This window comes from Myotis daubentonii, chromosome 5, assembly GCF_963259705.1.
Source record: "Myotis daubentonii chromosome 5, mMyoDau2.1, whole genome shotgun sequence".
In the NCBI taxonomy this organism is placed as follows: Eukaryota; Metazoa; Chordata; class Mammalia; order Chiroptera; family Vespertilionidae; genus Myotis; species Myotis daubentonii.
Genome location: NC_081844.1, coordinates 11,079,766 through 11,102,540, shown reverse-complemented (window position 1 = coordinate 11,102,540; position 22,775 = coordinate 11,079,766). Strand labels below are relative to the sequence as shown.

Below are 22,775 nucleotides of genomic sequence, written 5' to 3'. Positions count from 1 at the left end.
AAGTGCCCCAAAGAGACCCCTTGCCTCTTCCACCATGTGAGGTTTATTGAGGATAATTGATATACAAAAACTGCATTTAATACATTTGTATGCATATTTAATGTATACTATTGTATACAATTTTATGTATATATTTAAACATATACAATTTGATGAATTTGGACATATGCCATAATCAAGGTAATAAACATATCACCTCCAAAATTTCCTCCTATCCCTTTGTTCCTTGGATTTTTTGTGGGGGGCGGTAAGGAGGGGTAAAGAAGACCTGACAGAAGGTCTACCCTCTTAACCATTTCCAAGTGCACAATGCAGTGTTGTTAACTATGGGCACTACATTGCACAACAGAGCTCTAGAACTGGTGCATCTTGCATATCTGAAACCTCTACCTATTGAACATCACTTATGGAACATTTTTGGCAAAATTTGAAACTAATTATGCTATACCAATCAGCCAACTTCAGAATGTGGGATAGTTTTACAAGACAACAGGACTTCAAAATCATCAGTCTTGCAAGACTACCCATTCTCCCAATAAAAATAAAGGAGACTTTTCTAGAGTAAAGAAAACTGAAAGAGAGATGATAACCAAATGTAACAAGTAAAGCTTGATTGAAGTCTACATTTTGTTTTAAAAAGTTATAAAGAGAAAATTGGGGAATGGATCACGGTTTTATCTGATAGAATGTGAATTATTTAATCAATGATAATAACTGTCTTGTTAATTATTTAATTAATGATAATAATGGCATTGTGGTCTTGTAGAGGATGCCCTTCGGTGATACATGCTTAAATATTGGAGGGGAAGAATTATGATGTCCACAACTCTCTTCCAAATGGTTTAGCAAAACAAACATTTTTTGTATAGATGTTCCTCGATTTATGATGGGGTTAATGTTCTGGTAAATCCATCATAAATTAAAAATATCATAAGTCAAAAATGAACTTAATATAACCTAACATACCTAACATCACCGCTTAGCCCAGCCCACTGTGACCATGCTCAGAACACTTACGTTAGCCTCTGGTTGGGCAAGATCCTCTCGCTGCCACTGCCCAGCACCACGGGAGAATATCACTAGCCCGGGACAAGATCAAATTCAAAATTCAAAGTATGTAAAAAAATTTTTTTCAAAGTATGCATATCGCTTTTGCACCCTCATAAAGTCAAAAAAGTGTAAGTTGAACCATCATAAGTCAGGAACTATCTGTATATATTTCTATAAATATATCTATTTGTATATATATGTATAATAAAGAATGCTAAAGCATGTGTGGTTAAATGAATCTAGGTGAAGATATATGAATGTGTATTATATTATTCTTGCAACTTTTTTGTAGCTTATAAACTTTTCAAAATAAAAAGGTGGGAAAAACAAACCACTCTCATGCCTCCATATATGTTTCTCAAGCTGTCATTTAATCTTCTACTCACAGCAAAGATTCCTCAAAGGAGTATATGCACACTCCATGTGCTGATTAAATGTTTAATAACTGGCCCTGCAAACAAACCAAAAGGTTTCTGATCTGTAGTCTCTGTTAATTCCTATGGTGTAAATACTCCCACCATGGCCAATTTCGAACTACTAATGTGGTGTCATTAGACACAGAATTGGTAAGCAGTGCAGCAGCACACATCACATAGTGTTTCCAGCACGCAGATGTGATATATATAAATAACCTCAGCAGCACAGATAGTAACATGTAGTCAAATAATTAGGAAGTGTTGAGTTTTGAATATTTCTTATCTTTGTCTTAATATAACCCATTTGATCATAAGTTTACATATTCAATTTAAAAATAATGGCTGTGTTTAGCAATTGGCTCCAAATTTTTTTTTCCTTTATTGATTTTTAGAGAGAGAGGAAGGGAGAGGGATAGAGAGATGGAAATATCGATGAGAGAAACATCATCGATTGGCTGTCTCCTGGACACCCCCCACTGGGGATCAAGCTCACAAGCGGGGCATGTGCTCTGACCAGGAATCAAACCAGTGACCTCTTGGTTCCTGGATTGATACTCAACCACTGAGCCACACAAGCTGAGCCAAAATTTCTAAAAATGTGACAGTTGGCTCTCACCAGCCAGTACACACTGGCTTCAGCACACCCCTGTAAAAAATAATAATAATAAAAATAAATAAATAAATAAAACTTAACCCACTGAACTCTGGTTTCCACAGCCACCACTTAACCAAAACCCTCTTGCTCAATTCACCAAGGACCTCCATATTGTACAAGTTAAAGGATGATGGATAGAGTTCTGGCCTGGTCTGCTTTGCCTGCATTCTCTGCAGCATTCACTACTGCTTACCCCATCTGCCTTCTCCAAGGCCCTCCAGGTTCTCCTCCTACCTGTTGAGCAGTCCTGCCCTGTCTCCTATAAGGGCTCTTCTTCCTCCATTTTACCTTTAGGCCTTGGATATGCCTGTTGGACACATTCTCCTTGTGTGCCCTTGTCCGGCTCCAGGATCCCAAATCCAGCTAAAAGCGCAAACCTTCTTCTTAGCTAGTCTGCTCCTCTTGGAATGAAAACATTTCAAAGCCAGAGTGGCGCACACGTATCTCTTGCTCCCACCCCTAGGTGGGGCCCCTGAGGGACAGCCAATACAGGTCAGCCCAACCCTGAAGCAGGGAGTGTATGTGCGCTCTTTCAAGTTCCATACACCTTAACACTATTTAATTATGCAAAAAGCTTCAAATAGGACAAACGCAGCATACATTAACTCCCCAAGACACCCTCCCTGCCTCTCTCCCCGGCCTCAAATAGCTTGGTGGCGGCATTCTCTAAATGGGAAATAGCAGCTGGCTTGAGCTTCTTCAGGGCAAGGTGTCTCAGTTCACACTGAATCGATGGAGGGGTGACCCACACCAGCCTGGTCTCGTCTGTCCTGGGCCAAAATCGCCAGGAGCCTTCCCAAAGTGCGATACAAAAGTGGGCTCGTTCGCTCTCGCTCTTGGAGCAACTCAACTGCCCATCTGGCGTCACTGTCAGTCAACCAGTCATTGTCGGTGAGAGCCAGGCAATCCCTATCCGGCTGGTCCGCTGGCCAATCAGTCGGATTCCAACTGGATCGGTGCCTGTAGTCGGTCATCGGCCCCTGTGTCCTTCCGGCCGCTGGAACCCAGCGAGTTTAGGGGGACGCGCGCCGGACAGAACCCCAGCCTCAGGCTCCGCCCCTTCGCAGTCTTGCCCGCCCCTCGGCCTTTGCCTCCCAGGAGCTCCCGCCCCCGACCACACCCAGCGGCAGGCCCCGCTCTTCCGAAATTCTGTCCTAACGGAGGCCTCTCTTCAGGAATGCCGCCCCCTGTTAGGCCTCGCCCCTATCGGAGACCTACCTCCGAGGCCCGCCTCCCCGGCGTTCTATCCAATCAGAGTCATCTTCTCGCCTCCACGTCGCTCTCAGGGCCGCTTGTCCCAGGCCCTGGGCGTTCCAGGCCGACGCGACGGATGACACCATCAAGCCGCGCGGAGAGAAGGTCACACGGGGTCCTCCAATATGGCGGCGGCGACGCTGCGGAGAGGCTGGTGCCGCTGCCCGCGGGTGAGCAGACCTGCGGGGCCTGGGGGGAGGGAGCTGGGGATGGCTGACCTTAGGAAGCTCCCGGCCCACGACCTCTAGGGTCCCCTTCTCTTCGGGCCTTTGTCCCCCTCGGCCTTTCGCTGGCCTCCGCGAGAGGCGGGGGGTTGGATCGTGGGTCCGCTGAGGCCGGGGACGGGCGCCGGAGCTGGGCCTGAGTGCGGGCGCCGCGCGTGCCGGGCGGGAGCGGATCGCCGTCCTCGCCTCCTGGCCGGCCCCCACGGGGTTGGCGCCTAGGAGAGAAGCAGCGGGAAGGCAAAAGCCCGTGGCTGTGTGCCCCCCGTTTACATGCCAGGGCCTCCACCGAGGGCACCTCCCGCGTGCCGCCTGGCCGTCCGAGGGCGAGGAGGAGCTTGGCCTTGCTAAGAACTTTGTCCCAGGAGTTGCGGTGGGGTCAGCGCGTGTAAAATCCACTCCGAAAATGGAACTTGATGGTGCTGTGGCTTACCGCTGTTTACGGCTTAGCACACGGGCCACCTGGCTAAGCAGCCTGCCTCCGTCTGAGCTTGTGGGGCGGACCCGTCCAGGTGCTACCCATGGGGCTTCCCGGTGGGGCCGCGGTTCTTCTCGTCCTTCCGTCCACGCAGAAAAGATTTTAAGGTCCGCAAAAATGAAAGAAAGCCAAGTGGGATTTCTTGAAGATACACCCCAAGAGAGCAGCGAGGAGCCGGCCAGCTGAGAGGGACAATGGCCCCGAACTCCTGGGTTATGTGGTTTAAACCAAAAAGATGTTACCGGGCAGATGAGGAGAGGAGCCCTCAGTGCTTCTTGAGGGAAAGGTTTCCGTCCAGAAACAACGTGTACGCCGAGACCGGTTTGGCTCAGTGGATAGAGCGTCGGCCTGCGGACTGGGGGGTCCCGGGTTCGATTCCGGTCAGGGGCATGTACCTGGGTTGCGGGCACATCCCCAGTGGGAGATGTGCAGGAGGCGGCTGATCGATGTTTCTCTTTCATCGATGTTTCTGACTCTCTATCTCTCTCCCTTTCTCTGTGGAAAATCAATAAAATATTAAAAAGAAAAGAAAAGAAAGTGTAGAGCCCTAGCGGGTTTGGCTCAGTGGCTAGAGCCCCGCCCCCAGGGCCGGGGGTCTATTCCCGTCACAGGCTCAGACCTCAGTTGCTGGTAGTGCAGGAGGCAACCAATCCATGTGTTTCTCTCCCATGGATGTTTTTCTCTGTCTTTCCCTCTCTCTTCCACTCTCTAAAAATCAGTGGAAAAATATCCTCGGGTGAGGATTAAAAAACAAAACAAAATGAGACAAAGTATAGAAAAGCAAGCAAAAGTTTATTGACCGCAGCAAAAATATACTTAGGAGAGTGCAACAAGGAAGGGTACAGAAGAAGTAATAGGAGAGCCGAGGCCGGGCTGCTCTGGCTCCCTGGGAAGTCAGAGAAAAGAGGGGGTAAGGGAGCGTGGAGGAGCTCCCGCTGCCCATGAAGTCCCTCAGAGGTGAGGGGATACATGAGGGGGGGGGGTGTGAGGGGTGCTGAAGGGGAAGGGGAAGGGAATGAGTGGCACTGGGGTGCTTCCTGGACTTTCATTTGCAGGGCTTTTAAAGGCTGGGCCTTTAGGGGAGATTTTAGGGGTACATCAGTAAAATATTCATCAGCTTTTGCTGATGTACCAAAATGAGATTTATTCTCTTAATTTATCTGTCCTTGGGTGTGGTTGGCAAATGGCACTTAATTGGATTTCTAGTAAGGTGATTTAAGCTATTTACCCTCTGGCTGGGAAAGAGAAGTGTAAACTGTTTACTCTTACATGTCCTAGTTTTAGGAGATAGGATTTACTAGATCAGTGGTTCTCAACCTGGGGGTCGAACGACCCTTTCACAGGGGTCGCCTAAGACCATCGGAAAACACATATATAATTACATATTGTTTTTGTGATTAATCACTATGCTTTAGTTATGTTCAATTTGTAACAATGAAAACACATCCCACATATCAGGTATTTACATTACGATTCATAACAGTAGCAAAATTACAGTTATGAAGTAGCAACGAAAGTAATTTTATAGTTGGGGGGTCACCACAACGTGAGGAACTGTATTAAAGGGTCACGGCATGAAGAAGGTTGAGAACCACTGCACTAGATGGACACAAACTGCTGTTTAACTGTCTCAGTTTCCCTATTCTGCTTCTCCTGGAATTTTCCTAGCTTTTACTATGCTATAACATAAAGCCGAGGTCATTCTGACTCCAGAGCCAGATTCTGGAGGAAGGAAAATATTCCATTGGAATCTGAGTGCCGGAGAAAGAAGTTGTCTTGGACTGATTTTTTTCATTGGCTTTGTCTTTTGAATCAGGGTTTAGAGCAGTGGCCCTGGAGAGTATTGTACTAAGTGAAATAAGTCAGTCAGAGAAAGATAAGTATCACATGATCTCACTCATGTGGAGTCTAACAAAATAAACTGATTAACGGAGTGGATTCAGAGACATGGAAATATGGAACAGAGTGCGGAATCTTGGAGGGAAGGCAGGAGATGGGTGGGTGGGTGGGAGATAATCAACCAAAGACCTTGTATGCATATATATGCATAACCCATGGACACAGATAATAGGGTGGTGAAGGCCTGGGGTTGGGGACAGGGGTGGGCTGGAGGGGGGCAATGGGGGAAAAAAGGGAACATAAGTAATACTTTCAACAATAAAGATTTATTTAAAAAAAAACGAAGAAGAAAGTTTGGTTCTGTCGGGCTATTGATATCAATGTGCCCGGCTCCATGCTGGGTTCTGGGATACAACACTGAACAGGACCTGCATAAGCCCTTAGGTTAGCAGCATCTTTGCCAAAGTGACTCCCTAAGTTGCCTGCTTATAGCCCGATCCTGGACCAGGACATGGTAGGTTTATTCCAGGGTTGTGCCTGGTACAGTAAGTTATCAGTGTTTAGCTCTTTTTAAAAATTTATTTTAGAGAGAGAAACATCTATTTGTTGTTCCACTTATTTTATGCATTCATTGGTTGATTCTTGTATATGCCCTGACTAGGGATCAAACCTACAACTCTGGCATATTGGGACAATGTTCTTCTAACCACCTGAGCTACTTAGCCAGGGCTATCAGTGTTTACCTCTTAATGCCCAGGTCTCTGGTCTTACAAGGCCAGCAGAAGTGGGTGGGCTTGTGAGAAAAGACTGCTTGCCATCAACATTGAGACTCAGCCTGCCTATTGTCAGACTAAGGGATTAAGTTGGGGACTTAGCCTTGTTCCACCATAAATTGGCATTTCCTAGGACAGGGGTGGGCAAACTTTTTGACTCGAGGGCCACAGTGGGTTCTTAAACTGGACCGAAGGGCCGGAACAAAAGCATGGATGGAGTGTTTGTGTGAACTAATATAAATTCAAAGTAAACATCATTACATAAAAGGGTACGGTCTTTTTTTTTTTTTAGTTTTATTAGTTTGCCCACGGCTGTCCTAGGACCAATCTGGTTTCCCCTAGGTTCAGAGGTGGGAAGGTAGATATGACCCCTGGTGATGGAGATCCAGTGTTTTCTCTTCCCAACGGATTCTACTGGCTTCTCAGAATTTGGGAAGATTGTGGAGCGTTTAGCAAGTGGCAGTCATGGGATAAAAATTGGAGAACGAGCCCTAGCTGGTTTAGCTCAGTGGCTAGAGCATTATCCTGCAGACTGAAGGGTCCCTGGTTTGATTCCGCTCAAGTGCATATGCCTGGGTTGCGGGCTCGACCCCCACTGGGGGGCGTGCAGGAGGCGGCTGATTGGTGATTTTCATTATTGATGTTTCTCTTCCTTTCTGAAATCAATAAAAATACATATTTTTTTAAAAATTGGCAAATGAGTCTTAGGCAACTCCTGCTTTTTTAGTGTGGCCTATTTACTTCCTAGTTACCCTCTTATCTGAATGGATCTTTCTCTTTTCTCCCCCAATTAGAGATGCCTCGGCAGTGGTGTCCAGTTTCTGTCCAGCCACAATCTAGTGCCACTACCCCGTGGTACCTATCAGATACGCAGGCCAAATGGAGAGCTGCCCCTGGTGAGTAACTCAGATCAAGCAGACAGAGGGGGAGGCCTGAAAAATCAGAGCTAGCTGACAACAAAGAGGGCTCCAGGATGTTGCCCATGTTGCCAGGCATTCCATATCTAAAGCCTTGGGAGTTACAGAGCCTAAATGCCTAGTCTTCTCCATATCCCTAGAAGTGCTCAACATTGTCAGGGCTAGAACCCTGCCTCACAAAGTAGCACAATGTGTCAACTGATGGCTAGAAAGGCGTCCTTTGTGGTTTCTACCAGTGGGTCCTTCACTGCGCAAGGCTATTCCATTTCTAGGTGACAGCCTTATAAGCATTTGAGCAACTCCAGAGTGTCAACCATCATATCCTGGAGCTTAGTTTCTCCAGGCTACATCTCCCCCATCCTTTATGTTGTTCTTCACATTAGCATTTTCTAGAGCTTTGCCCTCCCTGTCACTCCCCTTCAACCACACTTCTGTTGGTGCCTCACGGCCAGGGAGCAAAGCCCCAAACCTGACATTCTACCCCAGTCTGCATTGGGCAGCCCACTCTGCTTTCCAGGCTCATCTCAGCTGTTTCCATGCAGACAGCTTGTTTCCTGCGTCTGCCTTGCTCAGGCTTTATCTCCCTGATCCTCTCCTGGTGCTGTTACAGGCATGGGACAGGCCCTGTGGCCCTTCCCTTTACTTGTCCAATCCCAACTGCAGTTTGTAGCCACTGAGCGAGTGTCAGGGCTGCTGCAAGGTGGCATAGTCCCTGATGTTTTTATAACTTGGAGTCCTGTGGAGAGAAAGGCTGGTCAGGGTGCATCTAGACAAGACAGCAGCCTGCCAGGGTGCATCTAGACAAGGCCAGGCCGCCTTTCCTGTGGAGTAGCCCTGAGCTTGTCAAAACTTTCCCTGGGGCTTGATGGGCCGGAGAGGCAGTTGCTCTTGAAATCGGTGAAGTGAGCCCCCAACCATGGCAGCATACCCAACACATTGTGGAAGTGGAAGGAGCAGCTGAGCACACTCAGCCACTTCACTATGACTTGACTCTCACAATCATTCTTTAAGCATTCTCTTTTCTGAGCGTGCTCTTAGTTACATAAGTGCCAAAGCAGGGATCTAAACCTGGTTCTGTCTGACCCTGTGTCTTAAGCAGTGTACAACACTGTGGCTTGTTCCTAGAGCAGGGCCTCTTTTAGAGTCTGGCCTCTGGATGTGTTGGGTGGAGGAGAATTTTGAGCTTGAGCTCTCGGTGACTGTGATCCTGTGGGCCAAGAGAGGGAGATTTGGACCAGTGTGCAGGCCTTTGGGTGACATGTAAGTCCCAGATGGGAACTTGGGAGTGGCCCCAAATGAAGAAGTTACCTGGCCCCAAAAGCCCGGAGAGCAGGGCCCTGTGCCAGCCCCATTTGAGACTAGGGGCCACAGAATTCTTCAAATTCAGTTTTGGGTCATGAGCCCCTTTGGTGTTCACCTTGGCCTGGGGTGAGCATGTTTGAATCCCCAGGAGGATTCCAAGCTGCTCCTGTTTCTTTTCCAGTGTTTCCTCTGTTGGAGAAGGAGCCTGGCATTATGTTTTATTTTTAATAGACTTTTTTTTTTTTTAAACAGTTTTAGATTCACAGAAAAATTGAGCAGGAAGTACAGAGAGTTCACATATACCTCCTCTCCCGCTCAGCACAGTTTCCCTGTTATTCACATCTTGTATCAGGGTGGGACATTTGTTACAACTGGTGAGCTGATATGGATACATTATTATTAACTGAAGTCTATAGATTACATTAGGATCACTCTGTGTTGTACATTCTATGAGTTTTGGCAAATATAATAATTTGTATTCATCATTATAGTATTATACAGAATAATTTCTACTGCCCTAATAATCCTGTGTCCTGTCTGTTTATCCCAAACCCAAAGTTTTGCCTTTTCCAGAATTTCATAGAGTTGGAATCAGACTGGCTTCTTTAATTTAATAACATGCTTTTAAGTTTCCTTTAGGTCTTTTTATGGCTTGATAGCTCACTTCTTTTTGTTGCTAAACTAGAGGCCTGGTGCATGAAATTCGTGCATGGGTAGGGTCCCCCGCTGGCACCCACCTTGGCTGGCCTGGCCTGCCCACACCACCATGGCTGGTCGGGGCCAGCAGGCTGGGGGCAGCTCCTGCATTGAGCATCTGCCCCTTGGTGGTCAGTGCGTGTCATAGTGACCGGTCGTTCTGCCAGTCATTCTGCTGTTCGATTTGCATACTAGGCTTTTATTATATAGGATAATACTTTGTTGTCTGGATGTCTGGACTTTTTAAATTTGTCTTGTATTGTTAAACCTGCATAAACAAAAAGGAGAAAATTAAAAATCCTTTATTCCTTTTACATCTTTCCAGTTCAAATCCTATTCTTCTGGAAACCGAAAAGGCTTTCTCTCCGGCTTGCTAGATAATATCAAACAAGAGTTAGCCAAAAACAAAGAAATGAAAGAAAGTATAAAAAAATTCCGAGATGAGGCCCGGAAGTTGGAAGAGTCAGATGCGCTCCAGGAAGCCAGAAGGAAATATGTGAGTCCCTTTGCTTGTGTCTCCCTCAGTGGGCACTTACTTTCAGAGCCAGGATTTTCCTGGTCCCAGACAGTGCAGGTGTGATTGGGGGAAGAGCAGCTTTTGTGGAGCTGAGTTCACCTCAGTGATGATAGCTGCCTAGGGGACAAGAATGGATCATCCAGCTTTCCAGTTCTGTAGTGACATAGTACAGCATTGGCTTCTGGGAGCTGGTGAGAAATGCAGGACCCTCTCTACCTGCTGGGTTAGAATCTCCAGCTCCGAAGACCCCTTGTGACCCCTCAAGCACTGGGTTTGAGGTGAACTGCTCCTAAGAGCCTCGTGATCATACGTCCTCCGAGTGAAATGGATAGAATGTGCCTCAGGGTGCTTGTATAATTACTAATTACCATTTCCACCTCTTAACAAGTAGCTGCACTGAGTGGGGGTGCACTGCCCCAGGCCCCCTCCCAAGCCGTGTACAAGCCCTGTTCCCTCTGAGTGTCCCCCCAAATCTCACAAATAGATGTGACTACCTGTGTGGGGACTCAACCCAAGGGAAGAACACCCTTTTCATTAAAGTCGGGGTTGGGCTGAGGAGTCCTTTGGGGGCAGAGCAGGCTAAGGTTGGGTGGGGTGGCTGGGGTGTGGGAAATGCTGCAGTGACTGGTGACTGGGTGGGGGGCAAAGTGGGGAAGGAGAATACTGACAAGCTGACAGGCAAAACCAGCCCCTGCCACCCAGAGAAAGATTCATGACCAAGGCCTCCTGTGCTCATGAGGGTCCCAGTTGGCCTTCAGCTGCTGAGACCCACGGACCAGGCAGTGGGGTGGGTTAGAGGCGGATGGAGAGGTGAAGTTTGGGGAAGGTGGGGGCTGCTGAGAAAATGTTTCTTTGGTCTTTTGGCTCTCTGGTAACTGCTATATAGTAACAAAAGGAAACAACATCCTTTCTATAGAAAACCATTGAATCCGAAACCGTGCGGACAAGTGAGGTGATCAAGAAGAAGTTGGGGGCTATCACCGGCACTGTGAAGGAGGTAATGGCCTCTGGGTCCCTCACTTTCCTGCCATAGCCCCCATGGCCCATCTGTGCCTCACCATGGGGTCATGCAGACATGACTCGGGAGCTGGGCAGCTAACAAGGGGAGAGCCAGCCTGGCATGGTGGCTTCCAGAGTTCAAATACACAACACCCCTCAAGAAGGAAGGGAAGTCACACTTGCCCACCTGCCAGGCAGTTTACTACTTAAGTTAGAAGTGAATGGTCCACCAGCCAGGACATGAGGGTAAAATAAAGGTTTTATTCCGCCTGCCTAAAAACAGAAGGGGAGGGGGTAGTTTGCCTCCAGGGGAGAGTAGATACGAGGTTGGGATTCCCTGCCTTCCCCCCCATGGTGTGGGGTTTCTTCTTATTGGTTCTGTTGTGGGCAGGAGAGGGGAGGCAGGACTTTGCAGGTTCTAGGCCCAATACTGGGCACACCCTCACTTTCTTTCTCACTCCCTCTCCCTGGACTGCTGCTCTTGTGGCATTCTATGAAGACTTGGGGCTCCTTCCCATTCTGGGAAAAGGCCAGTTGACCCAAGGGAACAGCACCCCGGAAATTGTAGGCAGTGTTCTCAGATGTGTGTGTCTAAGTCTTGGTGCTGAGGAGCCAGATGAGTTCAGAGTGCCTGTTCCCACCCACCCTTTGGAGGTTAAGGACTGGCCTTGGTTCCAGGGGCACCCCTGTGGGTCTCCAAGGGTACTGCGCTGACACCCTCTCCCTTTTCTGTCTCAGTAGAGTCTTGACGAAGTCAGTAAAAGTGACCTTGGCCGGAAAATCAAGGAGGGTGTGGAGGAAGCAGCCAAGACTGCCAAGCAGTCTGCTGAGTCGGTGTCCAAGGGTGGGGCCTTCAAAGCCCTCTCCCAGGTGAGTTAGATGCTGGGGCCTGCGTGGGCTCTGGCCCTCTCTGAAGCTGAGAGCCAGGGTTCCCACCTCAGAGCTCAACCCCAGAAAAGGCTGGCTGCACTGAAGGGAGTGCAGTGGGATTGGTGAGGAGAGCCCACTTGAGGTTTTAGGCCCTGCTGCCTCCTGGCTGGGTGACTTTCGGCAAGTCACAGCCCCTATGGAGCTGCAGGTTAATGCACTGAGAGCCTCTCGCACACTCTCAGCTGCTAACACCCTAAGCAGTGTCCATAACCCAGAGTTCTGTTGCACTGGGGGTGACTGAGGTCCTGAATTCATTCCAGTAACAGTTATTGAACCGTACCACATGCCAGGGCCTCTGTTGGCCACGGGAGCCACAGAAGACAAAGTCCGAGTTCCGACTCTCGAAGGGTTTGGGGGGACAGAAAAGGGGACAGGCAGTTCCTGAGTGACATGTGACAGAGAAACACACAGGGAAGGTTGTAGACAGAGGGAGCAGGTCCTGTGGAGGGGTGCAAGTACAGTCTGCTTGGTATATCCCTCGCCACCTGGCATAGTCAGAGCAAATGCAGGGGTCTCAGAGGGAGGCCAAGGGAAAGCAGAGACCATTGGAACGGTCCTGCAGGCCACCCAGAGGACTTGAGGTTTTCTCCAGAAAGTGACAAGGAACCAAAGAAGAATATAGGTACACCTCATAGATAGTGTAGGATTGGTTCTAGACCATTGACTAAAGTGAATATCACAATAAAGCCAGCCATAGAAGTGGTGTGGTTTCCCAGTGCATTCAAAAGTTACGTTACACTGTACTGTAATCTGTTACATGTGCTATAGCATTGTGTCTCAAATCACAATGTATAGACCTTAATTTTTTATTGCTAAAAGAAATACCATTATCTGAGCCTTCAGCAAGTTGTAATCTTTTTACTGGTAGAGGGTCTTACCTTTAATTTATAAAAAAACAATATGTGTGAAGTGCAATAAACTGAAGTATGACTATTGGATGTGGAAGAGGCACAGCTTTCCAGTCTGGACTCTGGTACCGTCACAGAGGAGTCCTGAGAGTGTCTTGGGAGGCCTTGATGGAGCTGCCCTTGGGGTGGAGGAGGGGAAATGGGTTCGAGAGATTTGGGGAGGTGGACCCACAGACTTTGGGTCTGCTTGAAACGGGAGAGTGGGGCAGAGGCAGAACTTAGGATGCCCGCCTGGTTCCAGGGAGGGTGGGGTATGGGTCTCAGAATCTGAGGGTCATCTGGGTGCGGGGGAAGGCGTGTCTGCTGCTCCTGGAAGGGGAGGGGGCAGAAGTCAGCCCTTGGAGTTTCAGGCATGTTGTTGTTAGGCCAGGTGGATGATGTGGGCCAGGTGACCAAAAGACCTGGGGAAGGGGAGGCCCCAGGGTACCATCGGGCCTGAGGTTGGGGTTCACAGCATACACTCCCTGACTTTAGACACAACTGTACACCGACTGAGACTGATCTGTGGGTGTCAGGAAGGTCCCCAGTACCCACCCCAAGCTTTACTCTCCTCCAGGGGGTGGAGTCAGTGAAAAAGGAGATCGATGAAAGTGTCCTGGGCCAGACCGGGCCCTACCGCAGGCCCGAACGGCTCAGGAAAAGGAAGGAGTTTGCTGGAGAGAAGTTCAAGGAAGAGAAAGTGTTTGAGCCCAATGAGTAGGTACCAGGCCGCCTGGCCCGGGATTCTCCTCACTGCCTCCCCTTCAGGCTCACAAAAGTTCCACAGGAGTCAGTTATTGAGTTGTTTTCTACTCCAGGTTCTCTGGCTCCCTTGAGAGAATTTGTGGGAGGGTAGGAGGTGGGAAGGGGAATGGAGAAGGAAGCTGAGGGATGAGGATGGGGTCACCAAAGCCCCTGAGCTTGGGCCCTCCTCCCCACAGCAATGGGCCTGGGCCCAGTGACTCCCCAGCAACTGCTCACCAACCACCCCATCTTCTCCAGGGATGCCCTGGGAGTCGTGCTGCACAAGGACTCCAAGTGGTATCAGCAGTGGAAGGACTTCAGGGACAACAATGTGGTGTTCAACCGTGAGTGTTCCTGTCACCAACACATGGCTGACAGCAAGGCTGTGACGGGACGGCACTCCGCAGGCTTGGCACAGCTGCCCCCCATTTTACAGAGGAGGGGACTGGAGTCAGAGGACCACTGATTTCTGCAGGGTTACTCAGTGAATGAGCAGTGCGGCACTGGCCTCGAGGTGGCCAGTGGGCAGGGACATCGCCATTAGGGCTGGGTCACCCTTTTGGCCATTGTCAGAGCAAGGTGACTAGGCACAACGTCCTCCCTGATGATGTAGCTGTGGGTACTGAGAGGCACTTCATCATTAGGAAGGCCAGAAGGCCAGGCACCCTGGTGCAGATAGAGCCCAAGCCCACTCGGGGCCCTGGAGTTACCTGCTCTTGCTGGCGCATGGAGCTTCCCAGATGCTGACAGTGGGGCCACACCATCCTAGAGGCCGTGTTTCCTTGTTTGCATCCGCCACCCCCACCCCCAGGCCCACAGCTGAGTGGTCTCTGCAGCCCCTGAGGTAGGTTGGCTGCCCAGTCTGCATAGCTGAGGAAGCAAGCTCAGAGTGGTCTTCTCATTTACCCCGCCTGTGCCTGGAGCAGTCACACAGACCACGAGGCGCTCCCAGAAGTCAGGCCGAGGCATATGTTTCTGGAAGGGAGCCCTGACCCCTGACCCGTCTCCTCAGGGTTCTTCGAGATGAAGATGAGGTATGACGAGAGTGACAACACACTCATCCGGGCCTCCCGTGCACTGACAGATAAGGTCACAGACTTGCTTGGTGAGTGGGTGGCTTCAGGACCATCTTGCCCCATCCTCACACCGCAAGGCTGACAGCAGGGAGGGGTTCCCAGCACCCCTACTTACTCCAGGCTTGGCTGCCCCCAGGGGGTCTGTTTTCGAAGACAGAGATGTCCGAGGTGCTCACGGAGATCCTGCGTGTGGATCCGGCCTTTGACAAGGAGCGGTTCCTGCAGCAGTGCGAGAATGACATCATCCCCAACGTCCTGGAGGTGGGTGCCCAACCCTGAAGGCCGGTCCTCAGGTGTCCTGTCCTCACTGCCCTGCCTTTGGTGTACCACCAACCTGAGACCAGATCAGAAAGTTCCCCCAGGGATGTTTAGCTAAGGAGAGTGTTTTCTCAGCAGAGATGAGGCTTCAGTCTTCAGAGCCTGAGCACCCCCACTCCCAGGCCTTGTCCATCAAATACCTCTGAGAAGGCATCTGTTGCCCATAGCCCCCTCTGGTCCTAGTGGTGGTGGCCCTGACCCATGGTGTGTGTCTGCCTCTAGGACTCAGTCTCCCTTTCCATTTCGTTTCCCTCATGCTCTCTGCCTGAAGCTATTCCCTTGTGGCTGTCAGGGGTCAGGTGTTTATCTTCCAGATGCTAGAGGCCTTTCAGGAGTCAGGGAGAAGCTGGCTGCTGGCTCTTGGGGTGAGCCATGAGGAGGGCTTGGAGGGATGCATGTGAGCTCCAATCAGATCCTCAAGACATGGAGGCCAGACCAGGGCTACTGTGGCAGCAGGGGGCTCTCTTCCCTCTTCCTGTAGGTCTCCCTAGGAATCCTGAATCCCATTTTCTGCTCCCCTTGCACCTCCTTTTGCCTCAGAAGTGAGGATGGGGTGGCTTGCTCAAAGTCCCACCCTCCATGAGGCCCCTGTCCTGTCAGCTGCCTTTTCTCTACCTATTGACAGCCCCCAACCTCTAGCCCAGCCAAACCAGGCCTTTGGGAGGCCCCTAGTAGGATGAAAGAAAAGCCCTCACTTCATGTGGATGCCTGTCCTCTCTGCCTGTCACCTCCCTCGCACCAGCCTCCATGTGGTCCCCTCTCCGTCCTCTGATTGCCCAGGTCCCTCATGCCACTTTGGGCTGGGCTGGGCTGGGCTGGGCTTGGCAGAGATGGGAGTGGGGTGATTCCTGAAAGCAGCAGTCCAAGCTCAGGCAGCTTCTTCCACGGTAAGGATGGCTCAGCACTCGGCCTACCTACAGTTTCCCACAGGCACCTGGCCCCCCCCCCCCCCTCCCTTTTCTGGGCTCCTCCCAGCCCTGATTCCAGGTTCCTGTGGAAGCAGCCCCTACTCCCCCCTCCCTATATGAGCCTCACCATCCAAAGCTTTATCCCCAGGGGAAGCAGAAAGCAGCTTCTCACCTCCTTGGTTCAGTTTCCCTGCCAGGGTGAGAGCCTGGCATACTGCCACCTTCCTCTTCCTTCTACCAGGTCTTTGGAGACCCACCCTGGGCCACATGCAGAGGCTCTGCTCCCAAGGGCCTGGGGAGATGGCACCCCTTGCTGCAGCCTGACTTAACTTCCCCATCCTTCCTCAACCAGACCCCACCACAAAGGGGTCTGCTGAGGAAAGGATCTCATTGGAGAACATCCTTCAATATTCTCCTGCCTCAAAAGCCCACTCTCATTCTCTTACTTTTTTTTTGTCTTTTCCTTTTTAGGCCATGATTTCTGGAGAGCTTGACATTCTCAAAGACTGGTGCTATGAAGCTGTGAGTACTTTTCTTTTTCTCTATTTAGGCCTAAACAGAAATCACAGTTTGGAGGAGATCTGCTAAGCAGCTGGTCTGGAAAAGGCATGACAGGGCCTGGTGTCCTGGCTAAAGGGAGGTTCTTATGTCTGACATGCTCAGAGGCACAGATCCTTCTGTCCCTTATGCACATCATACCACATAACCTGCAAGACTCACTGAGGGCCTGGTGGCTGGTCCTTCTAGAGCAGCGGTTCTCAACCTGTGGGTCGTGACCCCTTTGGCGGTAGAACAACCCTTTCACAGGGGTCGCCTAAGACCATCCTGCATATCAGATATTTACATTACAATGCATAACAGTAGCAACATTACAGTTATGAAGTAGCAACGAAAATAATTTTATGGTTGGGTCACAACATGAGGAACTGTATTTAAAGGGCCAGAAGGTTGAGAACCACTGTTCTAGAGTAAACTAGTCAGGAATGGTCCTTCCAGCTTGCTCTTTCTTCCCTTACTTGGCCTAAGGATGGCCTGGGACTAGGGCAGTCCTCCTGCCTTGTCATCCAGAACCCTTCCTCCATCCTAATTCCAGTTTAAGAAGGCTCACAGGAGAGAAAGGTGATGGTAAGAGAAGCATCTGAGTAACGTGAGTTTTCAGTGTGGCCTATCTGCCCTGTTTTAGGTGGCCCTAAGTGACATGAAGCAAGGTCTCATGGCCAGGATGGCCTGGGGTATAGGCTGGGGGCCCAGGGTTCAGGTGGAAATGGACAATGAATAACTCTGAGCTGCATTAGATGTTCCCCCGGAGCCAATGGGTGCTGGAGAAAGAGCATTTTGGAGGCCCCAATGGCCTCCGTCACCTCCTTTCCTGAGCCAGAGTCACACCGTTGTCCCCGTTCCATGGGGTACAGCTTGAACACAGAAGCAGTGTTCCAGGGTACACAAAGCACCAGATGAGTTCATTAGCTATTCTTGCTTCAAGATCCCAGAACACAGATCAAAATAGACATTGATAAAATTTCTTGCCTGGGGAGGAGCCATGGGTCCTGATGGGTCCCAGGGCCACAGGCAGCGCTAGGCTATGAGAAGGTGGGTCAGGTGTTACACTGTCTGCCCTGTTCCTGGCAACCGCCTCATCTCCTCAGGGTTTCCATCTTCTCCCGCCACCTTGCCTTACCCTGCTCACTTCCTGACCTGTGTCTTCATGGGGTGTTTGCTTCCATTTTCTTTGTATTAAGCAATCCAGAGGCTTTTTTTGGTCGATTCTGTTCTGTGCCAGCTCAAAAACAACTTGGAAAAAGCAGAGAAATTGTTAGATTTTCTTTTTAAACACACCCCTGCATGGTGACTAATCCAGTAGTCAGTACAAGGTGGTTTTTTTTGTTTGTTTATTTGTTTGTTTTTTGTTTTTGCTTTGGAACCATTATGACATGGCGGATTCTCTTTGCCAGAGAGCTGCTTGTGCCCCTGGGAACACAGCTGAGATTATAGCTGCTCATAGTGGTGTTTTTTAAATGTCATCTTTAAGAACCCCATATTTTTCTCCCTATTGGAATGTCTTCTGTTGTGGTTGCCTGTTGTGATATGAGGCTGCACATGTCCCAGAGGCTGTGTTTTGGGTGTGGGAATAGGCACGAGGGGATTAAGAGTGTCACTTTGGGCGCCACTGTCCCCGTAGGGAGAACAGGCTGCCTGCGATGGTCAGCTACCTACAAAGGGCTAGTCAGTGAGAACAAGGCAGTTAGTTTCAAAGCCACCCATGGGTTGGGGCAAATCCTAGAAGCGTTTGATTCCAGGCCAAGACTTGGAGTGAGATAAATGTGGGAGCATTTAAGATCAGCCAAGCAGGCCTCTACTTAACCCTGGAGTGCATTTCAGGTGGCTTTCCAGAGGAGTTACCTACTGCGCTGATTAATACCACTTTCATTTGGTGGTCCTGACAGCTCTGTCCTTATAATAAGAAGGAAGTGTGTGACTTGGGCCAGCAATGGGTGGCTCCAGCCTCTGTACTTGGACCCATGCTCCTGGCATCTGCTGCTCCTGGCGTAGCACACCCAGGTACTGTGGCCATTTCTGGAAGGTGCAAGAGCTGAAATCAGGAAATTCTGTTCGTGAGCCGCCTGCAGGAAGCATGTTCTGGGATGCTGGCACCTGCCCAAGGTGGGCAGGCATTAGCGGTGCACCAGCCCTCTCTTGTGGTGTGGCGCCTTGGTGTGGCTTGGTCTTGGGTGGTCCTCAGATGGGCACGTTGGCCTCTTGTTGCAGACCTACAGCCAGCTGGCTCACCCAATCCAGCAGGCCAAGGCGCTGGGCCTCCAGTTCCACTCCCGTATCTTGGACATTGACAATGTCGACGTAAGTGACTTTCCAGGTGGGCTGGGTGTCCCCTGGGATTGGGAAGGCATACTGATCAGCATGAGGAGTGAGCTCCCCATCCCTGGAGGAGTTCCATCACAGGTGGGCACTTGGATTAAATGATCTCAAGGGTCCCTTGCAGTGAAAGTTTTACATGGTCCTATGGTTGGAATATTCTCAGGAAAGTGGTAGGCATAAGGGCTGCTGCTGCCCAGATGTCCCAGAGTCCCCCAAGGTGATGGTATGCCTGCACCTTCTAGGAAGGGTGGGGGCTTTGTAAGGACTTCTCAGCTGCCAAAGACCTGCTCTGCCACAATCACCCCCATTTCCTCCCTGTTCTGGGCTAAAAGCATGCCAGCGCCAACCTCCCTCCCCCGACCTGTGTATGAGGTACCCAACTCTGAGGTCCTTTTGCGTGTGCTGCCCGCCCACCCCCCCACCCGGCACAGCCCCAGTCTGGGGACCAAGAGGCTGCCAGGGTGTTGGGAGCCCTCATGGGTTCTCAGAAGTTCAGACTCCATCTCACAGTAGAGGGTTTGGATTTGTCCATGGGAAAGGTTTCCTGGGAAATGCCTACACAGAAACAGGCCAGCAGGAGGTGACAGGCTTGGAGTACTGATTGGGGTGGCTCCTCGGAGTCCCGCCAGGGTGATGAGTTGAGATGTTGAGGTGCCCTGCTCCTCCTGGCAGCATCCCAGGACACGGGGGTCTCCATATCAAGGGGAGCAACAGGGAATTGGTGGGGGACTGTTCAGTGATACCCATCCACCCCATTGGCTCCCCCCACAGCTGGCCATGGGCAAGATGATGGAGCAGGGCCCCGTGCTGATTGTCACCTTCCACGCCCAGCTGGTGATGGTGATCAAGAACGCCAAAGGCGAGGTGGTCGAGGGCAACCCGGTGAGTGAGGGAGGGGGCTAGACAGGGCAGACAGCCAGCCCAGGACCAGTTGGATGGCAGTGGCCAGCCACCTACACAGGTGGCAGTTCAGAGCCAGGAAGTTCTGTGGCTGGGAGGGGACAGCAGGATGGCACCTTGAGAAGTCCCAGGGCCAGTTTTGGGTCTGGTGGAGGTCAGAAGGCGACTGACTTGTCCAGTTTTACCAAGTCCTGAGTTTTAGCCTCTGTCCCAGCCTCTGTTCTGGACCCCAGACCCACACTCCAACACCTCTCCCTGGTCCCCCATGTCCTGACCTGGCAGCTTCATTCTGCTGTGCTGCTCTCTGCCTCCAGGCCCATACCCATTCCCACTCCTGCAGGACAAGGTGTTACGCATGCTGTACGTGTGGGCACTGTGCCGGGACCAGGATGAGCTCAACCCTTATGCGGCCTGGCGGCTCCTGGACATCTCCGCTTCCAGTACAGAGCAGGTCCTCTGAGCTTGGCAGCCACGACCGGAGGTTCCAGGCTGTACATCGCAGGGCAGCTGCACAGGGTGGGAATGTCCACCTGTGGCAGTAGACCTCTGGGGACGACTGTCAGCTCTGGACTGCTCTCTGCTAGGGTGGTTGTGGAACCAGCTGGACCGGGAATGGCCAGCAGCTGTAGAGGGCTGCTCCCCACAGTGCCAGCCCCTGACCCCCTCTGCTGCTCGGGCTGCTGGCAGGGAGTCAACACGGCGCACTGGCCAGACAATGCCAAGAGGAAGAGGCTCTGGCCCAGGGACTCCTGGGGACAGGTGGTGGGGCCCACTGGCCATATCATCGAGGCCGTTTTAGCTTCATTTAAAAAAATAAAAATTTAACAGTGCCCTTATTAACCTGTATGACTGAGATTTGGAAGTGATAATAAAACACCAAAGTGCAGGAGAGCAACTTGAGTGGTCTGAGATGTCTCTCACTGGTGTGGCTGAGTGGGCAAGATGGTCACGGGAAGCAGTCAAGGTCACTGAAGAAACTGTGGACCTAGAAGGACCTTGTCTGATTAGGACCCTGCACTCCTGGGGGGTGGGGGTGGGGGGACCAGTGAGAAGAAAAGCGAGGGAGTTTTTCCATGAACTAACTGGGGGTTGGGGTCCCTAGGGCTGAGGGAGTGCAGGGGCTAAGATCTGGGCGGAGCAGCTGGGGTACTTGTAGGGGTGGGGATCCTGGATGCCTGCAGCTGAGCTGGGCCTGAGAAGTGATCCTGAGGCCGGGGCGGGGTCGCTGCCTTGCGCCGCTCCCTGCGCAGCCTCCGCCCCCGTCGCTATGGAAACAGCAGCGGCGCCAGGCTCACTCGCGCCTCGCCCGCCTCGGTCTCTCCCGCTTCTGGAGCGGGTGGGGTGGGCTGAGTCCCGACCGCCACTGCCGTCACCACCGCCTGGGAGAGGCCGAGAGCAGAGTCGGCGCGGGTCCCGGAGGAGAACACGGCTGCCAGGCGCTCGATCCCCATTGCGGTCGAGGCCAGGGTGAGCGGAACGGCAGGGGTGGTGGGGCAACGGAGTCCCCGGGTTGCTGAGAACAATGAGAGCGAGCAGGGCACGGGGAAGGATCCCATGGATCCCATGCCGCGTCCCGGCTGCGCGATTGCACCTGTTGTGTGCTGGCTGGCCAGGTCGGGGCTCCGTCTCCGCTCTCAGCTCCCCAACCTGTGCGGAGTTGGGTCCCCGCGTGGTGATATGTCTACTGCTGGGGCATGGGCATTGCCTGGAGACCGGAGAGGGGGGACGGGCAAGGTGGGTGGAGGAGGGCGATGTGGGAAGGCACAGCCTCATCCCCGCGCCCAGGGCCGATTTCTTGTCCGCAGGACTCGCGGGGATGTGAGCCATGAGCACGACCTGGACGCTGTCCCCCGAGCCGCTGCCGCCGTCGACGGGGCCCCCGGCGGGCGTGGGCCTGGACGCTGAGCAGCGCACAGTGTTCGCCTTCGTGCTCTGCCTGCTCGTGGTGCTGGTGCTGCTGATGGTGCGCTGCGTGCGCATCCTACTCGACCCCTACAGCCGCATGCCCGCCTCGTCCTGGACCGACCACAAGGAGGCGCTCGAGCGTGGCCAATTCGACTACGCGCTGGTCTGAGCCACGGCACCCTTGGGTGGCCCTTTGTCGGCCTGACCGCGCTCGGGATCCCACCCCAGAGCCCAGCCAAAGGAGGAGTGCATGAGAAGTCCCGCCCCTCCCTGCCCAGACACCTTCCATACTCGCAGGCCTCTCCCATCATCCCTCCCAGACAAGCCCGAGCCCCACTTGGTGCCTTTATCCCGCCCTGTCCTCGCCCCAAAACTCACTGACACCCCCCCTCCCACACCCTGCCTAGCGTGTAGGTGGCTTTGCTGTTGTCCAGCCTCCAGCATAAATGGTATGTGCGTTCCTGGATGCGGGGACCCCTCTCTCCCCTCCCATGTCGTCTGGCCATCCCACTACTCCATCCCCCGCCCCTCCCCCATGTTGAACCCCTCCTTGGGGTAGAATATGCCCAGTGCTGCCTGCCCTGAGACCGAGCCTGAAGAGCAACAATGGCTGCTGTGTCCAGGATGTTTGGCACCTTCGGTGGGGGCAAAGCCTGGCAGACTCACTTCCACCCCCCGCCCAGGCCTGTTAGTAATCTGCACACCCCTCCCTCGGTCACCACCTCCGTATGCCAGTCACTGGCAATACTGACACCTACCCCTGATCCCTCCTGCCATGCCCCACACCATCTCCCTGCCCCCTCCCCCCCAATGCCCTCCTCATGCCTTCTTCCTCTTCCTGTCTCTGAGTAGATGGTGATAATAAAAGCTATTGTTGAGTGCTTACTTGAGCCAAGCAGAAAGCTGAGTTAGCATTCCTGCCCAGTGCTACAGACATTTAGACCCATACTTTGGGGGACTGGTGTGTTACCACCTCAATACCCCTGGCTCCAGGCGCAGCCAAGACACCCTCCTCTTTCCCTTGACTTAGGGAGATTCTGGGGAATGGACTTAGCTGAGTGCAGTGGGGAAGGGGTGCCCTCAGCCAGCCCTACAAGAACTGACATGGCCTCCTGC

The 22,775-nt window shown here is 51.9% G+C and overlaps 2 protein-coding genes across 6 annotated transcripts; both read left to right on the top strand.

Annotated features, from left to right (window-relative positions):
- Window positions 1-3,391: 3,391 nt before the first annotated feature.
- TIMM44 (translocase of inner mitochondrial membrane 44) lies at window positions 3,392-20,645 on the top strand. Of its 5 annotated transcripts, none has more exons than XM_059695879.1 (13): window positions 3,392-3,545; window positions 7,481-7,582; window positions 9,927-10,097; window positions 11,035-11,115; window positions 11,859-11,987; window positions 13,512-13,651; window positions 13,937-14,022; window positions 14,691-14,783; window positions 14,891-15,015; window positions 16,452-16,502; window positions 18,747-18,836; window positions 19,626-19,736; window positions 20,095-20,645. In XM_059695879.1, the coding sequence occupies exons 1-13, from the start codon at window positions 3,501-3,503 to the stop codon at window positions 20,212-20,214; spliced, it is 1,344 nt and encodes a 447-aa protein (XP_059551862.1). In that variant the 5' UTR covers window positions 3,392-3,500; the 3' UTR covers window positions 20,215-20,645. The 5 variants fall into 5 exon arrangements, with proteins under 5 accessions (XP_059551862.1, XP_059551859.1, XP_059551863.1 ...); XM_059695876.1 differs by having other exon boundaries at window positions 20,069-20,645; XM_059695880.1 differs by lacking the exon at window positions 19,626-19,736.
- Window positions 20,646-20,784: 139 nt separating this feature from the next.
- CTXN1 (cortexin 1) lies at window positions 20,785-22,664 on the top strand. Its single transcript, XM_059695882.1, has 2 exons — window positions 20,785-21,221; window positions 21,560-22,664. The coding sequence occupies exon 2, from the start codon at window positions 21,580-21,582 to the stop codon at window positions 21,826-21,828; it is 249 nt and encodes an 82-aa protein (XP_059551865.1). The 5' UTR covers window positions 20,785-21,221; window positions 21,560-21,579; the 3' UTR covers window positions 21,829-22,664.
- Window positions 22,665-22,775: the final 111 nt, after the last annotated feature.

What these genes read in the sequence shown, in the direction of transcription:
- CTXN1 (XM_059695882.1), top strand. Translation starts at nt 21,580, where the DNA reads ATGAGCACGACCTGGACGCTGTCCCCCGAGCCGCTGCCGCCGTCGACG.
- TIMM44 (XM_059695876.1), top strand. Translation starts at nt 3,501, where the DNA reads ATGGCGGCGGCGACGCTGCGGAGAGGCTGGTGCCGCTGCCCGCGG. An exon ending in CCTTCAAAGCCCTCTCCCAG is followed by an intron (nt 11,988 to 13,511) that starts GTGAGTTAGATG and finishes ACTCTCCTCCAG; the next exon opens with GGGGTGGAGTCAGTGAAAAA. An exon ending in AAGACTGGTGCTATGAAGCT is followed by an intron (nt 16,503 to 18,746) that starts GTGAGTACTTTT and finishes CTCTTGTTGCAG; the next exon opens with ACCTACAGCCAGCTGGCTCA.